General features: G+C 37.9%; 1 protein-coding gene across 3 annotated transcripts; it reads left to right on the top strand.

Moving 5' to 3' along the window:
* Positions 1–7,633: 7,633 nt before the first annotated feature.
* Positions 7,634–18,979, top strand: LOC111323712 (uncharacterized). Of its 3 annotated transcripts, XM_088752559.1 has the most exons (6): positions 7,634–11,728; positions 12,407–12,474; positions 16,212–17,081; positions 17,557–17,649; positions 18,061–18,243; positions 18,495–18,979. In XM_088752559.1, the coding sequence occupies exons 3-6, from the start codon at positions 17,034–17,036 to the stop codon at positions 18,717–18,719; spliced, it is 549 nt and encodes a 182-aa protein (XP_088608685.1). In that variant the 5' UTR covers positions 7,634–11,728; positions 12,407–12,474; positions 16,212–17,033; the 3' UTR covers positions 18,720–18,979. The 3 variants fall into 3 exon arrangements, with proteins under 3 accessions (XP_088608685.1, XP_088608692.1, XP_088608688.1); XM_088752566.1 differs by lacking the exon at positions 12,407–12,474 and having other exon boundaries at positions 7,634–8,177; XM_088752562.1 differs by lacking the exon at positions 7,634–11,728 and having other exon boundaries at positions 12,109–12,474.
* Positions 18,980–19,708: the final 729 nt, after the last annotated feature.

The raw sequence follows: 19,708 nt of genomic DNA, 5'->3' as shown, positions 1-19,708 counted from the left end.
TTGATTTGACTATTCAAGTTCCAAAACCTAGACCTTATAGCCCCTATATTTTAAAGCCACCCGCTTTAAGTACCTCCATATTAAAAGGTAAACCCCCAGTGTTCCACCTGAAAGACTTGACGATTCCCTACCCCACCCAGGTATGGTTCAAAAGATAGTCATAAGACTGTGGGTTGCCCCGGGTGTTGAAGCTGCGATTTATCGATGTATATCGTCACTGACATCAATTCAACATTTTTCTAAAGTCAAAATCTAAAAAAGGGAATAATAATTTGTACACTAAGCAAAACTTATTCGATCGAGTTAACGACCACACCTATAAAAATAAAACAAACTTGTGATCATGCGTGACTTTCTCTTCAATGAATTTCTCGCAGAAAAACGCAAGCATGAGGTAAAAAGTTGCAAGGACATGTATTTTCAAACAAAAAAGATAAGGGAAGAAATAAACTATCAATGAAAATACCTCGAGCCTGAAGGTTATAACAACTTACTATATGGCAAAACAGTCTTGAGGTAAATCCGAGCATTCTGACTAGTTCTTACTTGGTCTGGATTTTGCCCGCATACAGATCATTTCCACGGAAGCGGTCATAAGCCGTATATTTTTGTTCGCGAAAGCCTAGAAATTAGAATTAAGGAAGTTTTCCCGTACGCTATGATAAAATACTTAGTAACGTCGCTTGCTTGAGCTGTATTGGGAAATATTTGCCTCGGTATTTTTGTACGGACCTCGCTGCACTCGCTCCATACTACCACAATTTTGGGCCAATAGAGGTTTTGCACAGCAGCCATGTTGGATGGCAGGAACAATGAAAATATTTTGCATAAGAAAGAAAATTTTATTCCCATGGGTAAAATAATCTAGTAATCCTCAGTACGGCCCTCGCGCTTGGTTTATAAGTGTCATGTGTTGTAGAGCGTTTTCAAGGATTGATATTTCAAGTATTTTTTAGGTTTGCCTTTTGTTTTATTAAGTCTCGCCTTTTCGCCCCTACGTGCTATTTTGATGAATGTATAGTTTTGATCATTTATTTTTAGTGTGTGCTTGAACTTGGCTCAGCACTTACCGTGCTAGACATTTTAATCTCTTGTTATGGTTGAGGATAACTAGTTTGCTAGGTGGTCATGTTTGAGTTGGCAAAACTGACCTTGAGTCTTACCCACACTGAACATCCTGTTTTGGAAATTCCCACGGTTAGCTAACCCAAACATGTCTGTGATTTTTGTATTTAATACTGGAGCACTCCTTGCTGAAAGTAGTAGAAATAAGCAGTGGAACAAGAGAGAGAAAATTAGCTGTAGTAGAAGCAGCAGTACAGGAGAATAAAGAAGAAAATTCCAGAGTCTCAGTACCTTTCGTTAATTCACCAAGCGAGTGGTAAATTCCCCACAACAAATTTGGTGGAGGACCCGGGCAAAATCCAGACCAAGTTAATTATTTTATTCTCTTAGGATCAATGTAGTCCGTGATATTTGTGTCTGTTACGTAACTTGTATTCTTCACTTGTGTAAGCTGTTGTATAATTAACCTTTAGTGTATATATCAAATAGTTTTCTTCATTCTTTTCTGGCACCTTACGTCCTCGTGTATTTAAGGATTCGGGTGGTTATGGTGTGTGTTGGTTTTTTTTTTTGAGAGAGGTCACCGGCGGCGAAGGTTGGAAAAGTTACTGAGACGGATCGGGGCACGTTTCAATCACTGAGAGTCATTCAGAAAAAAATTCGTCCTTTCACACGACAAAGAATTCATTTGCCGGGGGCTTACGTGTGCCGGGAAGCTGGCCGAAAAAAACACGCGCAGAAAGAGGAAAAGGAGAAGGTTATCTTCTGTCAAAGGGAAAGCCAGTGAAGACAAGAGGAGTGAAGGAGAAATCTGGGCGAGGACCGAGTTACGTTAAGTGGAAACTACTACGTTTAGCTGCGTTAAACGCGAGTTGAGTTTGGTTTGTTAAACGTGAGTCTGAGTTGTTAAACGTGAAGATTGGTTTATGAGTCGTTTGTTGGTGGAACGTGGTTGTTAAGAACAGGTCAAGCACAGGACGCGAAGGTGAACGGAACTGAACTGAAAAAAAAACCTACCTTTTTTTATCTTAATAGTAATTACTCTTGTAAATAGTTTGAGTGTACTGTAGGTTAAATTATCATATTTCTGTAGATTAATTAGGATAAATAATTCAGTTCATTGTGTTGTCGTTAGTGTTGGTTGCTTTATTGTTTTAATTAGGATAATAGATATTCGTAGGTCTACGTTTAGTTGTGTTGTGCCGTGTCTTCTCGGGTTCGTTTGTGCTTGTTGTTTTGTCTGTGTTAGAGGGCGCCCACCTTTGTGGCGCAGATTCGTTACAATAAGAAGTAATTCTTTGCGGCAACTGCTCATTTGTCTTCCTTTCCACAGCCTTTGTAATTAAGAAGGCTGACACGTTAAGTCTCTGTAAGCAAACCACAATTTTAAAGAAAATCCGGAACATGCCGCACCATTTTGGCAGTTTCACTATACCGGCGCTTTGCAGCATTTTGGAAATCTTCCTCGAAATGATAACTTTTAACAATGAAAAGCTGAAAAAAGGGTTAGCTAGAAAATTATTCTAAAAAATGCTTTACTAATTCTGCGATAAGGCCTGCGCGTTTTTCCTTTAGCATAGCTGGATAACTCTTCTAGAATGCAAGGCATCCGTTTGTGACCCTCTCCTTCATCCAACGCTTAAAAAACAGTGATGCCCGGAACTGGTGTTCTAGTCTGATTGCTGGAAAGTGTGTTAAAGAATTGGCGCTCGATCTAAAATTAAATCTATTTCGGCCTCAACATCGGTATTGCCGACAGTCTTTAGGTGTTCAGAAATGACTTTACGGCACGACATTAGCTGAAATAGTATTGGCTGAAATATGAAAAAAATTACCTTTTTCTCGACTTAGTTGTTTCAGTTTGAGAACAGTTTCCAGCCCGACTAATTTCCGTGAGGTTTGTAACCAGAACTCTCAATCAGTTGGGAAGAACATTCTTAACTTTGTTTGTAGTAGTGATTTCAAATGGCACATTGCTTATCCTACGTCTATCCTCAGGTCTAGTTCACCTTATCTATTTCATTCTGTTTCCAGCTCCATACTTGGTATTCTTCTCCTATTCCAATCATTTCGTACTTTGCCTGTGTTTCGCCTTTACTCTGACCTTTGATCCTTTCCCTAATCTTTTTTCTATAGTTATTTTGTTGCTTTGTGTTCTGCTTATTTGCTCTTCTAGGTAATGTCACTGTTACAATCTATTACATGAGATCCCCGCTGCTAAGTTAACAAGTTTCACAGCAATGACAAACTGATAAGAAAAATTATCCGATATAAAGAAGTTGTTAAAAAACGCTATTCATCGATATTCGTGGCCGTAAAATTAATAGATGGGAACAAGATTGAAATAATTTCAGCCTTGCTTGACAAATGCTTGAGTGTGTCACATCTACACACTGATAGCTTTCCGTCTTTAACGTCTTCGGCAAAGAACATTTGACCTGCCGTTGTAAATGATTGAATTGCCCTCTTTCAAGTCCCCAATGAAGGTCAAGTTTACCCCAGAACTTTCTTAAGACTTATAGGTGTTCGAATACCTAAAGAAAAACAGACGCCCTCGACTAGCTTAAGGAGGCTCGAAAGGGTTTTTCACAATTAACAGCAAGTGCCAATCAGTAAAAGATATCAGGACTGTCAAACTTATCATCAGGATAATGACTTACATATGCATAACACTATGTTAGGGCAATCTTTTAAGGGGGTTCGTCAGGCATTATATGTTGCCATGGCAACAGTACAGTAGTGCTAAAAGACCCTCTTAAACTCAGTTTTTGAAAGATATCTCAAAAACCAAGTCGGTGACCTAGTTTTTTCTTTTAAATTTCTTAAACATCATCACATTCTCTACCTGTACACGTGATATTAAAAAAACTATCTGGTAGAACTTGAATTATTTAGGAGAATGCTGTTTTAAATTGTAAAAAAATTTCCACTAGATAAATTTTTTTTAAATTCTCTTGAGGAACGCGTAATGATGAAATTAATTTGTACACAAAAAATCATCAGGGTAGGTCACCGAACTAATTCTCGAGATATTAGTTCATCAACTTAGCAAGGTTTATTTCCGGTTTTTGCAACTTTAGCTCACACTTTTATCTCCGGTCACGCGTTTTAAACGATACCGCTGACTCAAGGGCTCATTTTCGCGAGGATGAGTCCGTGTCCGCGCGATTAATCGACGGATGCCCTCAGCGCGGAAAAAATCGTTCATCCTGAAGATGGATTCACGCTGTTTTGTGATTTTACACATTCCTTAAAAGTGAGTCATCATTTGAGACTCAGACTGCTTACCGTTACGACAGTTGGAAATGAACTCCGGAGAGAAACTCCGGAGAGAATTATCTAGCGGAATTCGATATATGATGACAAGTTGATTTTGCAGATGGCGCCAATGCCAGTACTCCATATTGAGGCCGTTAATGTTGAATTTCTCGTACAGAGATTGTAGTGTAACATGAGACAAACCAGCATCTCCCAGCTTCTGGATCATGTTTATCGAAAGATGAAGCTTTCCATCGAACGTCTGGATGGTATCTTGTCGCTGTTCCGAGAAGATGGCTTGATCGAAGGCCTCATCATTCGGCGATGCACATTTACCATTGACCGTATAATTGTTTATGTGCAATTTGAAGTGGAAGAGTGAAAACAATTTGGAGTGAAAAGAATTTGCTTTGACGTCTTCCAGATTGTCAAGCAGAGCGTCAAACTCAGCGGAAATCAGGGTTTCATATACATCCGAAATTTGTTGGTCGTCACAGATTTCGCGAATTTCTATAATTTTCGAGGTACTAGAGGTATGAACAAGCCTTGGCTTCATTTTTCTTTTTTTCTCTTTGCCACTGTCATAACCGTGAACCTTCATTATTCCGTTTTAAATGGAAAACAAAACAAAATTTGCAATCCTTTCTTAACAAATGCGAGTTTGCATTTTCGTCCGTTGTCATTTACAGTTTATCAAGGGAAATATCAACAATCTTTCTCACAAGTTTAAGATGAATATTTTATTTTAATTTTACTGTCGGTGGTTGAATTAGAATTAAAGTCTTATCTACATTTTTACGATCTCTTGTTTACTGAAAATTATGTTTATTTTTATGGCAACATTTACACTTCTCCATTTCCGTTAATAAAACTGTCAATGTTTACAATCCCGGATCCAACAATGATTTCATTTTCCTTTTCATCTTCTGGTGAGTTGTTTAGGAAAGTTTTCGGTCATTTCGTTTTATTAGGAATCAAATTCAATGCGAAACAAATCGTAGCACTCAGAGGTATCCACTTAAATTTTTCGCGGACCAAAGAAGATCTACTCGACGCGACTTTATTGACGGGGTGTCGACTTCACCATCCTCCTTTCGCTCGTTAAATAAAATTTTTTTTGACCACTTTCGGCAAGGATCCTGCCATCCGAACATTTTCCTACCTGCTTTCAAGAAGTCAACTTTATATTTTTGTTTCTCAAACAACGCCTTCCGCTGGAAACAATAGAGGTGCCGGCAATTTTGAAACGCTGAGCGTTTCAAAATTGCCGGGTACCTCTATTGTTTCCAGCAGAATTGGCCGTTTGAGAAACAAAAATGAAAAGTTCACTTCTTGAAAGTAGGTAGGGAAATATTTGGATGGCAGGATTTTTGCCAAAAGTGGCCAAAAACAGTTTATTTAACGAGCTAAAGGAGGATGGTGAAGTCAACACCCTATCAATAAAGTCGCGACGAGTGTATTCGATACGTCTTACTTTGTTCCGCGAAAAATTTAAGTGGATACCTCTGCGTGCTACGATTTGTTTCGCATTGAATTTGATTCCTAATAAAATGAAATGACCGAGAACTTTCCTAAACAACTCACCGGAAGATGGAAAGGAAAATGAAATCATTGTTGGATCCAGGGTGGTAAACATTGACAGTATGTTTTATGAACGGAAATGGAGAAGTGTAAATGTTGCCATAAAAAAAAAAAACAAACATAATTTTCAGTAAACAAGAGATCGTAAAAATGTAGATAAGACTTTAATTCTAATTCAACCAGAAACGGTAAAATTAAAATAAAATATTCATCTTAAACTTGTGAGAAAGATTGTTGATATTTCACTTGATAAACTGTAAATTACAACTAAGAAAATGCAAACTCGCATTTGATAAGAAAGCATTGCAAAATTTGTTTTTTTTTTTCATTTAAAACGGAATAATGAAAGTTCACGGCCATGACAGTGGCAAAGGAAAATGAGGCTAAGGCTTGTTCATACCTCTAGTACCTTGAAAAATATAGAAATTCGCGAAATCTGTGACGACCAACAAATTACTGTTGCATACGAAAGCCTGAGTTCCGCTTAGTTTGACGCTCATGACAATCTGGAAGACGCCAAAGCAAATTCTTTTCACTCCAAATTGTTTTCACTCCTCCACTTCAAATTGCACACAAACAATTATACGGTCAATCATGGTAAATGTGCATCGCCGAATGAGGCCTTCGATCAAGCCATCTTCTCGGAACAACGACGGGATACCATCCAGACGTCCGATGGAAAGCTTCATCTTTCGACAAACATGGTCCAGAAGCTGCCAGAGGCTGGTTTGTCTCATGTTACACTATAATCTCTGTACGAGAAACTCAACATTAACGGCCTCAATGTTGTACTGGCATTGGCGCCACCTTCAAAATCAACATCTCATCATATATCGAATTCCGCAAGAGAATTCTCTCCGGAATGTTCTTACATTTCCAACAGTCCTAACGGTAAGCAGTCAGAGTCTCAAATGATGACTTTTCAGGAATGTGTAAAATCACGAAACAATGTGAATCCATCTTCAGGATGTACGATCTTTTCCGCGCTTAGGGCATCCACCGATTAATCCCGCGGACACGGACTCATCCTCGCGAAAATGAGCCCTGGAGTCAGCGGTATCGTTTAAAGCGCGTGACCGGATATAAAAGTGTGAGCTAAAATTGTAAAAACCGGAAATAAAGCTTGCTAAATTGATGAACTAATATCTCGAAAATTAGTTCGGTGACCTACCCTGATTTTTTGTGTACAAATTATTTTCATCATTACGCATTCCTGAAGAAAAATTTAAAACAATTTATCTAGTGGAAAATGTTTTACATTTTAAAACAGCATTTTCCTTTATAATTCAAGTTCTACTAGTTAGTTTTTTTTATAGATCACGTATACAGATAGAGAATGTGATGATATTAAATAAATTTGAAAAAAAAACTAGGTCACCGACTTGGTTTTTGAGATATCTTTCAAAAACTGAGTTTTAGTAGGTCTTTTAGCACTACTGTACTGTTGCCATGGTGACAGATGATGCCTGACGAGCCCCCTTAAAATGTTACACTAACATAGTGTTAAGATTATGTCAAGTCATTATCCCGATGATAAGTTTGACAGTCCCGATATCTTTTACTGATTGGCACTTGCTGTTAATTGTGGAAAACCCTTTCGAGCCTCCTTAACACTTTACCGTCCGGCAAAATACAAAACTTAAGCTCACTTTGTTTGTCTTTATATGAAGTATATCTTACAATATTTGCAGTTTTAAGACACCGTGGGCTCAGACTTTGGGTTCACGTGACCTAGATCCCCGCTCGTGTTTGGATGCGTTCAAATCGATTCGTTTTCTCGCGTTTTTAAGTGTTGTTCGAGCCATTTTCCCTCTACAGAAGCCCTCAGGACAGCATCATTAAGCTGGAGTGTGGGTAGAGGCAAGCCTCTGAAGGAAAACAGAGGTGAGAGGTGGTTTCATGTAGACTGGACCGCCAAAATGCTTTCATGCAAGCTTGGCGAGTTCACAAGTGAAGTCGTGTCTCTGGCCATCTGTGGATGGCTACTAGGACCTACCAAGGCTTTTTGGGCCAGTTTTGAGTGGCAAAAGTCTCGATCGATGTGATATTTTGCGGGTAGGACTGGGTGGCCCGACACGATTCTAATAACTTGCTAAAATGGAAATGTGAGGTGTTGCCTTCTCGAGTTGTGGTGGAATTTCCTAGAATTCTTTTCGATCATAAACGAGGCAAATGTTGTGTTTGCGACACTAGCTTTCGTCGAAAAGAGGTACAAGGGCTAGCGGATAAAGAGACAAGGCATCTTCCAGCCAAACAGCAAGCCTGGCCCTGAGGTGTGTTTTGAATACAAACTTTTGACTTCTTGAGCAAGATTTGATCTTGAAAGATCGACACTTTTTCAGTGTTGCTCTTGGAGCAGAATACTGGATTTTTGTGTTTTGTTGTTATATGAATGGTTCACTGCAATGGAAATCGGGAATCATTGTGGGTGTTTTAGGCTGCAATAAGTGTCACATCAAACAGCCTTGCAATGTACACACTTACATAATGTTGTCTCTTAATTTCAACAAGAAACAAATAACAACAGTTATGGGTCTTATTTGCCCAATGTATGCTTAGATTGATAGAAAAGGGTTAAGGAATGTGTTATTGTAAACAATTCTGCCATGGGAAATGGATGAGAATTTGAAACGAAAGCAGAGATAAAAACCAATCTGCCGTGGTTAGCTATGCAAGGCTAGCTTACTGTATTGATTTCCTGATCGACTACGGTGTTAACTTCTAAAATGTGCTTGAAATCCCGGATTTAACCACGGAGTGCCTAATTGGATTATGTCGTGACGTAAATGACGATGTTGCGATTTTCACAAAGTTCAGCCTGGTTTTTCCGTGCGGAAATGAAAAGCCCCAAATTAGTTTTTATATCCTCGATAACAACACTATTTCCACTTATCATGAGCTGAACCAGAACCGATTCTGAGTTATACCGCACGGTGAAAATGATAGTTGAAAATGGGCCACAAAATGCGATATTTGAAATATTGGTGATTTTTGAAAGCGTTCCGTGATGTCAAAATTAAATGAAACGGTCTCGTTTTAGATTTAAGCCGTACCTCAATCCCTCCTATACAAGTTTGTCAAATTGATACGAGCTTGCTTTCTTTTGCGCTTTTCATGAACAAAGTTCATTTACCTCTACTCGGGGCACTGATTTCCGCCATTTTACGGCTACCGACGCTCGTTTTAGTTTTGGCGAATTTTCTAGGATAAAGACGCAAGTCTGGGAAAAAAAACCCTGCCACGTTTCTAAGTTTACTATAAGGCATCTCTGCCTGAAATATGAGGACAGTCATTTTTCGGTCCATGTTCCACCTCTCACGCGGTCTTGAAAAACAGTCGCTCTTAAAACTATACATTGCCAATTGTATAATGTTCACATAAAGATAAGCATCCCTATCGTCGTAAATGTGTAATACAGCGCATATTAACAAATTTTGCGTCATCGTCACCTCTCCCATCAAAGTCGATCTAAACCTAGATTTACAGACGAGAGAATGGTAAAAAATTACAGTAGTCGTAAATATAACACTCATAACTATCTCATTAGATTCTTTTTTTGAATCCGCGATAAAATCACCATATTCAGAACAGATTTTACAACTTATGAGCAAATCCGTGCAAAATCAAACATTGCATGGCAAAATAAAATTCGCTGTTCTTTTGTATACAAGTAACCTTTAGAAAGTATACAATTGCTGTGTAGTTTTTTTCCTTGAAAAAATTATTTGTTAAAAATTTTCGTTTTCAGTCCCGGGATCGAGTTGGCGACACCGAACAGGTTTAAAATAGGTCACGATTCACTCGACTCGCATATCAAAACAACAGCGCTAGAAAAAGCTATCATAGTTCCAAGTTGTTGTACAACTTGTCATAGTCTAAACACCGTGATTTCATAAAGATTAGATTAATCCCAGTATTCAAGAGAAGTCAAAAGCTTATGGCTCTCCCGTGTTGCGTAATGTGGTAGGCGAGAAACAACGAGAGTTTTGAGCATGTGCCTTAGTTCAGAATTTCATAAGATTACGATTGATAATACTAGAGTTGATTATCTTTCAAAATATGTAAAGTTTAGTTTGGGGAAATGAATTTGGAATTTTTTACAATTTTTGGAAAATCATGAAGAAAGACATAAAATCACGCCATCCTGTTGTGTACATGTGACCATCAAGACATTGATATAATAAAAATTAACACAACTCCGATGCATATAGCAAAGTGAATATAATAACCTTAACTAAAACATTATATTCTTAGCTGTTCGTAAGAGCCCAAAGTTTTCCTGTTTTGCCGTTTTCTCCATTTTGCGGTCTCCGTAAGTTTGACATCTGCACCGTCGCTTTATGTCGCGTCTCGATAAAAACGGCTGCTCCTGAAAACGTCTAAATTTTGCAATTTGTGCTCCTTGTGCGCTTGATACATGTTGGTGTTCTTTGCGACAAAATTTATTAAAACACTGATCGAGGCGACTATTTAAAGCTTATGTTCAGAGTTTTCTATCGTCAATCCTGCTTATCATTTATTTTTGACAGAGGCCGAGTCCCGGGGGGTACTCGATATATTCCTGGGTGGGGAGGTGCGGTGCGGCCCCTCATACCCTGACCCTGTTTAAGACAAATATCGCTGATTTTCCTACCCTGTTTAAGACAGAATTCCGATTTTTTATACCCTGTTTAAGACATTTAATGTGCCTGGTATCAATGCCAAAATCGACGGAATTCAATATTAATTAAAATTAGAGCTTGTAAAAGTTTTGCTGTTTATCTTCCAAGAAAAGATATCCTGTTTAAGACAAAAATTGATAAATCGATACCCTGATTAAGACAAAAATGATAAATTCGATACCCTGTTTAAGACAAAAATCTCGAAAAACATACCTGGCTGGCCGCACGTCCCCATTAAGCCCTCATAAGGGAGTACCCCCGCGGGGGGCCGAGCGAGCTTGCGTGACAGTTGAAATTGTTCATAGGGTGGGGGGGAGGGGGGAGGAAGCGGTCTCTCTCTCTGTATTGCGTTAATTTGGTGTAGCAGATTTCTCTTTAGAACGCTAATACTATTTTTACCAAGAATTTATCTTTCTTGTTACTTACTTTTGAAGAATCGAACACCTCAATTTTATGTAATTAAATTAACCTCATTAGTACATGTTTATTTCCCACGTGAACTAAATAAAGATTCTAAATTTAGGAAAGACAATACTTTGCGTGTTCCTGCTCATGGGGAAATGATGTAAGTCTTTTGCTCTTTCGGGAGTATAGTCGGCGGTCCATGTTCGTACATTTATCATATCATATTGTCGCACAATGCAAATTAGGTAGGGTAGTTCTGTCAATTGAAACCATCGAGATCTCTTTCCTGTTTTGAACTGATTTGATTTAAAACTTCGGAACAACGATCGTCAAAAACAAAAGAAAAGAGACATATGACAAAAAGACCCTGTCTTGGCCACTGGGAGTACCTTATCCATGAACTCTTGCTCAGCCTGATATGCAAATTTTGTGTTGCTTTACAAACGAGACGTAATTTGCACATAGTCTCAAAATGGATTCACTGTGAACTGCATGGGAACACATGTTTGAACTAGTTGGCTTTATCGTCAGCCCTCTCGCGGTTTCTTTCAGAATTTTCAGGAAAAAGTGTATTAACAGTATAAAGAGTACAAATGTGTAAAGTGAGCTACGAAGAATTCATCGCCGGAAAACTAAGCCGGTTTTGATCGTGGCTGTAGCGGCGGGCTTCTCTTTTCATGATAAACCTCCCGAATGAAATTAAACAAACGGTAAAGTGAAGCACTTTGAAAATTCGAGAATACCATATCCAAGTTGAGGTCAGTATATATGCATTATTCTTTCCGCTTTTTGAGTTGCCAGGATTTTTAAAACAAAAACGATTTTGTTTTTGTTAATGGTCACGCATACACAACATGGCGTGATTTTAAGTATTTCGTTGACGATTTTCAACAAATTCTAAAAAATCTCACATTAATTTCCCCAAAGTAAACTTTACATACTTTGAAAGATCGTTAACTCGGGTATTGTCATTCTTGATCTTACGAAATTCTAAACAAAGGCACACGCTCAAAATTATCGTTATTTTTTGCCTACCGTTTTACGAGGCATGGGAGAGCCATAACTTCTTCACTTCTCTTGAATACTCAGATAAACCTAATGTTTATAAAATTAGGGTGTTTAGACCATGGCAAGTTATACAACAAATTGGAACTATGACAGCTTTTTCGAGCGCAGTAGTTTTGACAAGCGAGTCAAGTGAATCATGACTAATTTCAACCCTGTTTGCACGTATTTGGGATTGCCAAAATTGTACCTCCGTCCACACGTATCCGGATATTTTTTAATCCGCAACTTTTTCTTTTTCTAAGTTGAAAACGGCTTCCATCGTTTTTCTCAGGAATTAACACATATTTCAAGGAAAAAACCACATGGCATTCATATACTTACCAAAGGCTATCTGTATGAAAAAGACGAGTGAATTCAATTTTTTTCAGGTTTGCCGAAGATTTGCGATTTTGTTTTATTCTTGCACGGATCTGCTCTTACAGAGTGAATGCTTCTGGTAAGACATACACCGAATGCAAATATGGCGTCCAATTTGAATTGCTATTGCTCTGGACTAACTAGCCCTGGAAATACAAAACGATTATTACATGTGTGAGAGGCTAGTCAGTCCAGAACAATGGCAACTCAAATTGGACGCCATATTTTCATTCGGTGTATGGTGTGTTGTATTATTCGATCAGCCAGGTTTGGAGTTGGTGGCAAGCTTAGCATTGTTTCCCCACAAATATATGCAAACCAAACTCAATCAAAGGAATTTGAATACTTTCTTTATGTCGTGCACTTGAAAAAAGACAAAGCTTCAAATATTTTTAAATCTATAATTCGATATCAAAAAAACTAGGAGATCAATACTCATGCTCCTGCTGGATAAATCAAAACCTTTAGTCTGCACTAAGTTATATGAATTAAGGAAAGAAGGATGATTAACTGCCTGCGACTTAGTTGATTGAAAACACGGTAGCTAGTGTTTGTGTAGAACCTCGATTCAGTTAGACCTAACGTTGCAATTGGTTTTTTTTTTTTTTTGAATGAACTAACACATAAAGTATTCATTGAAGGCTGGTGTTTAGTGTCGCACTACTTTATCAAAACACAACTTCACGAGAGTTTGTATGATGTGCTCTGCACCTTTGAGTTTTATTAACATTACCCTAAGCGGGAGTCTGAACTCTGGCAAAGTTCCTAATTGTTTAGGCTGGTAACAGGACTCGATCCACGGAGCTCACCGACAGCTGACACCAGCTGGTTTCTTTTACTTGTATTTTCTTAAAATAGCCCAGGAAAACATTTCAGCGACATCATGGTATAATGTAAGGAAGCCGCCTTTTCGTCGGTATAAGAGTCAGACAGAATGGACTCCTAGTGTCAGTATGTTTTTTGAAAAAATGCGGGCGTCTTTCAATCGCCAAATGATTTTCTTTGTCTAACTCGAAGACGTTTTATCTTAAAGATTTGAAAACCGTTTGATTTTGACTCAGAGCACTTACCTTTAAGCTATAACGGTAATTTAGCATAGAGAAACGGGACTATTTCTCTAGAATAGTTGAAGAAAATCCCTTTTCTTGGAAACTATCCCTCAAAAAATCTTTCCACTCCACCTTCGACGTTGTTAGTATAACTTTCTCCATCTTTGATTTTAAATTTTGAACGACCATATTCACTATACTTGTCACAAAAAAACCTTTTACTAAATATACCTACGTTCCAGTAAGTTGAGCCTGAAAAGGTTTGTGCGTCACGCGACACTATTCGAATCATTTCATTATTAATTTCTCCCGATTATCAATTTGAGGCTATAGCGAATTGTTACATAACCCCATTCAGATAATGAACTAAAAAATTTTAGGGTGTCAAGCTTTTTGAAAATTTAAAAATGTGATAGCTATAACGATATCAACGTTGAATTTTCGGTATAATTACGAGAGAAATCTTTTGCAACCGCATGTCACTTCATACACGTCAAGGTGCTACCTGACTACCGAACAAGTTAAGGGGGGACATAACTATTCAAAATAAACTTAATTACCCAGTTACATTACCACTCCATCACAAAAGAAACGCTTCTCACGAGAAGTCTGAAATAGAAACAAAATAAAACTGGTAATCGAAATCTAAATTCCTTTTAAACATCGGTAAAGAAATTTAACTTGCCTTTTCAGCTTTTTGGCGCTTAAAGTAGGATACATGACTCAATTGTGTAGGTATCAAAGGGTATAAAAGGCCTGAGGCCGAACCAATTCAAAATGTGTTTAAAAAGTTTATGAGCGTGAAAGGTAGGACTATAATTGCACATCTAAGGAACTTCTACACATCTTATTTTCTACTCATATACCCAGGACCGAGGTACTTTTTTCGAATACAAAACTTTCTTTGATCCAAAGTAATGTATTCATGGCGTTATGTGACACTAAGACCAAAATACTAGTATGTGGGAGTTGAGAATCAAATTTAGATCATATTCTTTGAAGTAGTTAGACACAATTGCAATTTCGTAAGATATCGCCTGCCCTAACCAAACCTTCAAATATCTTATCGATCAATGGCTCCATGGGTTCGGAACCCAACTCATTCTGATTGACTTCAGGACAATTTTCTTGCTTTGGCGAATGATTCACGGAAAATAAAAAACAAGGCTGACATCAAATATACCTTGTTCACTTGCTACAGGCCCGTATGGCCTTTAACAATATTACACTTAGTATTAAAATAAGATGGCACTTATAAGTAATGATGGAGTTAAATGGCGCCCTTGAATCTGTTTAGGTTTCTTTTCTTGGATAGAGAGCATGACGTTTCCATGACTCGGTCATCATTTTCAATTTCTTACAGTCAGATTCATATGAGTATACACTAAGACTTCTTCACACATTCTTAGTATATAATGATAAAAAAAACTTTCCTTCTGTGTTTTGATTCAGAGTGCATAAATCACAATTCAGAGAAAAACGGAACTTTTCTAGCGTACGTTAGCTGTGTTTCAACTCGGTTGCAAAATGTTTTGGTATCTAGAATACACAACAACAGCATCTAAAATGAAAACGAGGCAGGGAAAAGACCATCGACTGACCGCCGACGATAAAAAATGCTCATTTGATATTTGAAAACATGGTGTTTCTTATCATCGACATCCTGGTTACCAAGCAAGATTAAGACAGGATTTGAACACAGGGAGGATGCACATAATATTTTAACTTTTTAAAAATGGTGTATGACTGCTTAACAGTCAAAAATAAATAAGAGTGACGTCAACCAATTGCTATTTACACTATGACGGATTCAAAATAAAAGCGTATGAAGAAGTTATCTCTACTGTAACACTGATTTAATCCACGCACCTTTACTTGCGAATATCAGATGAATAAAGCAAGAATCATCGTATGGCCATTAAGTGAATTGAACCTCTATGTATTCTATATCACAGACCGTCTTTTCTTGGAAAAAATGGAGTAATCTATTCAATGGTCGACATGTATACGTGTTCTGATTGTGATCAAAATAAATGAATTAGCACCAGATGTTGTTTTGTGATTTTCTTATACTACACTAAAACATTTCTGGTTGTCCAATTCTGATTTAAGTGAAAGTCCTATACTGGCGCGTTTTAAAGCTATTTCACGCTGAAAAGGCTAGCCAACCGTTTCAACATGAAGCGAGGTGAATTCCAATTCGAATGAATTATGTAGGCAACATTGTTATATTTCCTGTATTTTCGCATAGGGAAATATAACACGACAACATTTAGTCGTGAGGACACTGTTGTCGCGTAAGTAAGAACAAGTGATCATCCGGTATAACAGCCGATCAGTCTAACGAATGTTCGTCACTGAGCCTGTTAGGCAAAATTATCCGGTTAATTTTTAGTGTCTGCATGGTCAAATCAGAAACAATGTCATGTAAATTTCTTTCGTTTATCTAAGGGCGATAACGTAGGACATTTCATAAGCCCAGAAAAAGCATCAGGTAAAATAGTAGCTAAAGAACAGTTGGATGAAAAGAAGAGAAATAAATCATAGTCTTTGATCTTTGATGGAAACACCTGTGACATTTAACTCAATCCATAATATCCTTAAATTGTTTTGATGTATAATAACAGCGATTAAAAACTGTATTTTCTGATACATGGGGTACCAGCATAAAAAGTTTCCGTAAAGCCTTCGGAATCAAGTACCTCGCAAGCCAGGGGGACTTATTAGCACCATCCAGTATCCAATTCACTCGGGCAATTTTTTCCAGGATGAAGGCTCAAATAGCTAAATGCTTCGAGAGAACACACGAAATGTGCCAGAAAAAGATTGATGATCGTCCTTGCCGAAAAGCCCCTTACGGCAAACTGTATTCTTCCTTGCATCAACACACTGCTGGGCACTGCCTATGACATTGACATCAGAGTCTAAAGGAACTAACTGATTCACCTGCTTTACCGGATCAAAGTTCTCATAACGGAGGGGAATGACCGACTCAGTCTCCAAGAACCTGTATGTAAATTAGGTTTTTTTAAAATTTTACAAAGACAAGATGAATATAGAAGATTGCCTTGCTCGATTTGCTTTAGTGAAACCTCATTTAACTGACGAATAAAGGTAACAATTGGAGTCAGTTTCCAAGACTAACGCTCAAACAATGAAAGGTAAGTTTTTGCAATGTAATCGACGTGTCCTCACAATATACCATTTTAGGGTCTACTTTGATTGTGGTTCAAAAGTGGGAATCTGATAATAAAGGAAGGCAACTAGTTAATGCGAAAAGAAGAAGTTTTGTGAAATTACTTACCAGTCTTAAATTTTCTGTTTTAGATCAGGCAATTTTTCCATGGCAGCGCCGGAACACACAAATGATCTTTCTGATACCAAGTCAACTAGGTTATACAAGAAGTTATTAATAAACAGTTAATAATATGTTGATATATAGCGACAACTTGCTTAATCGTCTCATCTGTCCGTTTTTATAGTTTTGTTTGCTGTCTTGTCCATACTGATCTCATCGTCCACAGCAATTACTAAGAAGAGATGTCACTTAGATACGAACACAAAGGTTCAACTGAACAAATTGCTTCCAATGCTGCTAGAGTTGGGCGTAGATGTATTCAAGACAAAAGAAACCATTGTAAGCATTCTCAACCAATATCTATATACTTTAAATATTATTAGAGATCAATGATAGTGTAATTTTATGAATAACGCATGGTGTAAGCAAATGCACTAAGCCGAAGAAATCAATGAAAGATATCTTACACATAATGAAAAAGGTTGTGACCCACCATGAAGTCATTTAAGTTCAGCTAATGAAATTGAAAATAAGGAAAATCAAGTACTCTTTCACTTTGTACAGGGCAGCATTAAAGATTTTGTAACTGAGAGTTGGGAGACAAGGAAACAATGGACGGGAAATCTCCTCAATCGCAGTTTTTGACGCGTTAAGCGGATTGAAGTACCATGAACGTGTCCCAAGGTTGTAAAGGGGGAGCCTTGGTGATTCCTAAAAACTAACAAAGCAAGCAACCGGAAGAGGAGATAACTATCAAAGTGAAAAATATTTTAAATTGACCTAACCTTGCATCATTTTTCTGCTTTAATTGTAGGAAAAAAGATGGCTGAATGACAGCTACCAAACGGCTAACGTAAAGTTAATAGTTACACCTATCAAACAATTACAGGCTACGAATAAAACCACGGTGAGAGGCATATCATTCTCATTTACATCTTTACCAGTGTAATGATTCTTATGTTCAGTTAGCTGTTTGTTATTTGAACAAAGCATGTGCCCTTTCGCTCGAGAACCGCCATCGGCCGAATGCCGATATTGCATCATGAAATTTAAATCGCTTTTTACGTTGAAAACAAGGAATAAACAAATAGAAAGTGAAACAGTGATGAGACACAGATATGAAATGATGGATGGTGGCATTGTTATCATTCTAGGGTCTTTCGGACGCGTTAAGGGAAGGCAAACCCTGGGGGGCGTTTGACCTTTGAACGGTCTCTAGTGCCTAGAGAATTACATGAAATTTCACCATAAGAAGCTCTTCCCGTCCGAAGCTTGGCCTATGTTTAACCGTACTAATTTTAGCGTTTTCCATCTGCAGCCTCAAAGCACGTTGGAAGCGAACTATCGCATTTTGAAAGTGTTTATGCCTATTCTAAGAGGGTTAAAAAGAAAACTCAGCGCTTTCCCAGTGGCTAGAGATGTAACACATCAGCTACAAGAAATTAAGTGGAAAGTTGGAAATATCATGATTTTTGTTCGCGCAATTCAAAATGCATTAAAGGTATGATGGTTGAAATCATGTTCAAACTTACCTGATAGGAATGTTTTGCAGATAAAAGGCCTTTTCACACTGTGAAGATGAAAACTTCTCAAGCAAAATTTTGGCTTATTTTTTCGGTTATCAGTTCTTATAGTGTGGTGTTTGCACCGCTCATTCTTTGAGTGCTAAAGATATTACGTAGCATTGAGTTTAACATAAAACAATACTGGTTAGAAAAAACTCTTAAGTCGCCTATGTTTCCTTTTTTGAAGCCTGACCAGCCACGAACATCAGGTATTCGCCCCAGCACGACCGCTGTCAGTAACTCCACTCTCAGCTCAGTTCGTGGTGTTCCAATTGTTATCCAGACCCCAACAACAGCAGCACCCTCGGCTTTAACACTTAGTGGAGTTGCTGTAAAAGCATCAGCTACGCTAGAGGATTTTTGCACTAATATCGTTGTAATTCACCGAATCGAAATATGGCGTCTAATTTGAATTACCATTGTTTTGGACTAACTAGCCTCGTCTTGACGTGGAAACACAAAAGGATTATCACATGTGTGAGAGGCTAGTCACTCCAGAACAATGGCAATTCAAATTGGATGCCATATTTCGATTCGGTGCATGCAAGTGGACTTTGTGAAAGTGACCAAATTCTTGCCTAAGAAATGAAATAAAAAAGGCAAAAGTACAGGATCTAATTACAGCCTATTGTAAGGATTATGGCATAATTTAATAAAAACTAGAGAAGTGAAGTACTTGTCTTTGGTGAAGATCTCCATGAGCCTTCAAACTGAGTTATCTAGCGCTCTTGGCATGAAAGTAATTGTTGCACACAGAAACTATGATTTAGCATCTTGCTCCACCTTTCGTCTCTTTTCTGAACCTATTAAACAACTTCTTGTTCCTATTTATGATACTAACACATTAAAGGTACTGCGGTCCGGGTAAAGGCGACAGCTTAGATAATGTCCTTTGATTGTCTTCATTCTTTCTGTGAACCAAGCAGGTGTAGCAGGGAGATTGTTTCCCATTACCTACTTTAGACGGCTAGGTTTAATAGGAAAGCAACTCATCAAGTGAACGAGTCTAAGGAGTTACTTGTTCCTTGTCACTCAGCTTGCACAAAGGCTTCTTGCTTTACTGATACTTGCAATGAAAAATACGTGACCGTGATGTGACTGAGAACCTTTAAAGTGGGATTTTTCTAACAGTTCATGTCAACAGTTATCTCATCTAACGCTTTTTGGTTAAGGCTGAAAAAAAATCGATGTAGTTCCATAAGATGTGAGTTTGAAGTCAGTTTCCTCTTAACCAGGATTTTCAGTCACACAAGCAAGAACTGGTAGTTTTTTATTATTGAGTTTAACGTAATCTGAAGCACCTCGCTTAATTTCCTTTAGTGGAAGTGTTTCAAAACAGGAGATATTTCATTACGGTCAGATTAAGCTACAAAACAATTTCTAGTATTTTATGCCGATGAG

The sequence above is a fragment of the Stylophora pistillata genome, chromosome 1 (assembly GCF_964205215.1).
Source record: "Stylophora pistillata chromosome 1, jaStyPist1.2, whole genome shotgun sequence".
Classification (NCBI taxonomy): domain Eukaryota; kingdom Metazoa; phylum Cnidaria; class Anthozoa; order Scleractinia; family Pocilloporidae; genus Stylophora; species Stylophora pistillata.
The sequence above is the reverse complement of the archived record's forward strand: the minus strand, read 5'-3'. Positions and strand labels throughout refer to the sequence as shown.

Excerpts from the sequence above, each read along its gene's own strand:
- LOC111323712 (XM_088752566.1), top strand. The coding sequence starts at position 17,034 with ATGCTGCTAGAGTTGGGCGTAGATGTATTCAAGACAAAAGAAACCATT. Across the intron at positions 17,082-17,556 it reads TCAAGACAAAAGAAACCATT|GAAAAAAGATGGCTGAATGA; the intron begins GTAAGCATTCTC and ends CTTTAATTGTAG. Across the intron at positions 17,650-18,060 it reads AGGCTACGAATAAAACCACG|CCTCAAAGCACGTTGGAAGC; the intron begins GTGAGAGGCATA and ends TTCCATCTGCAG.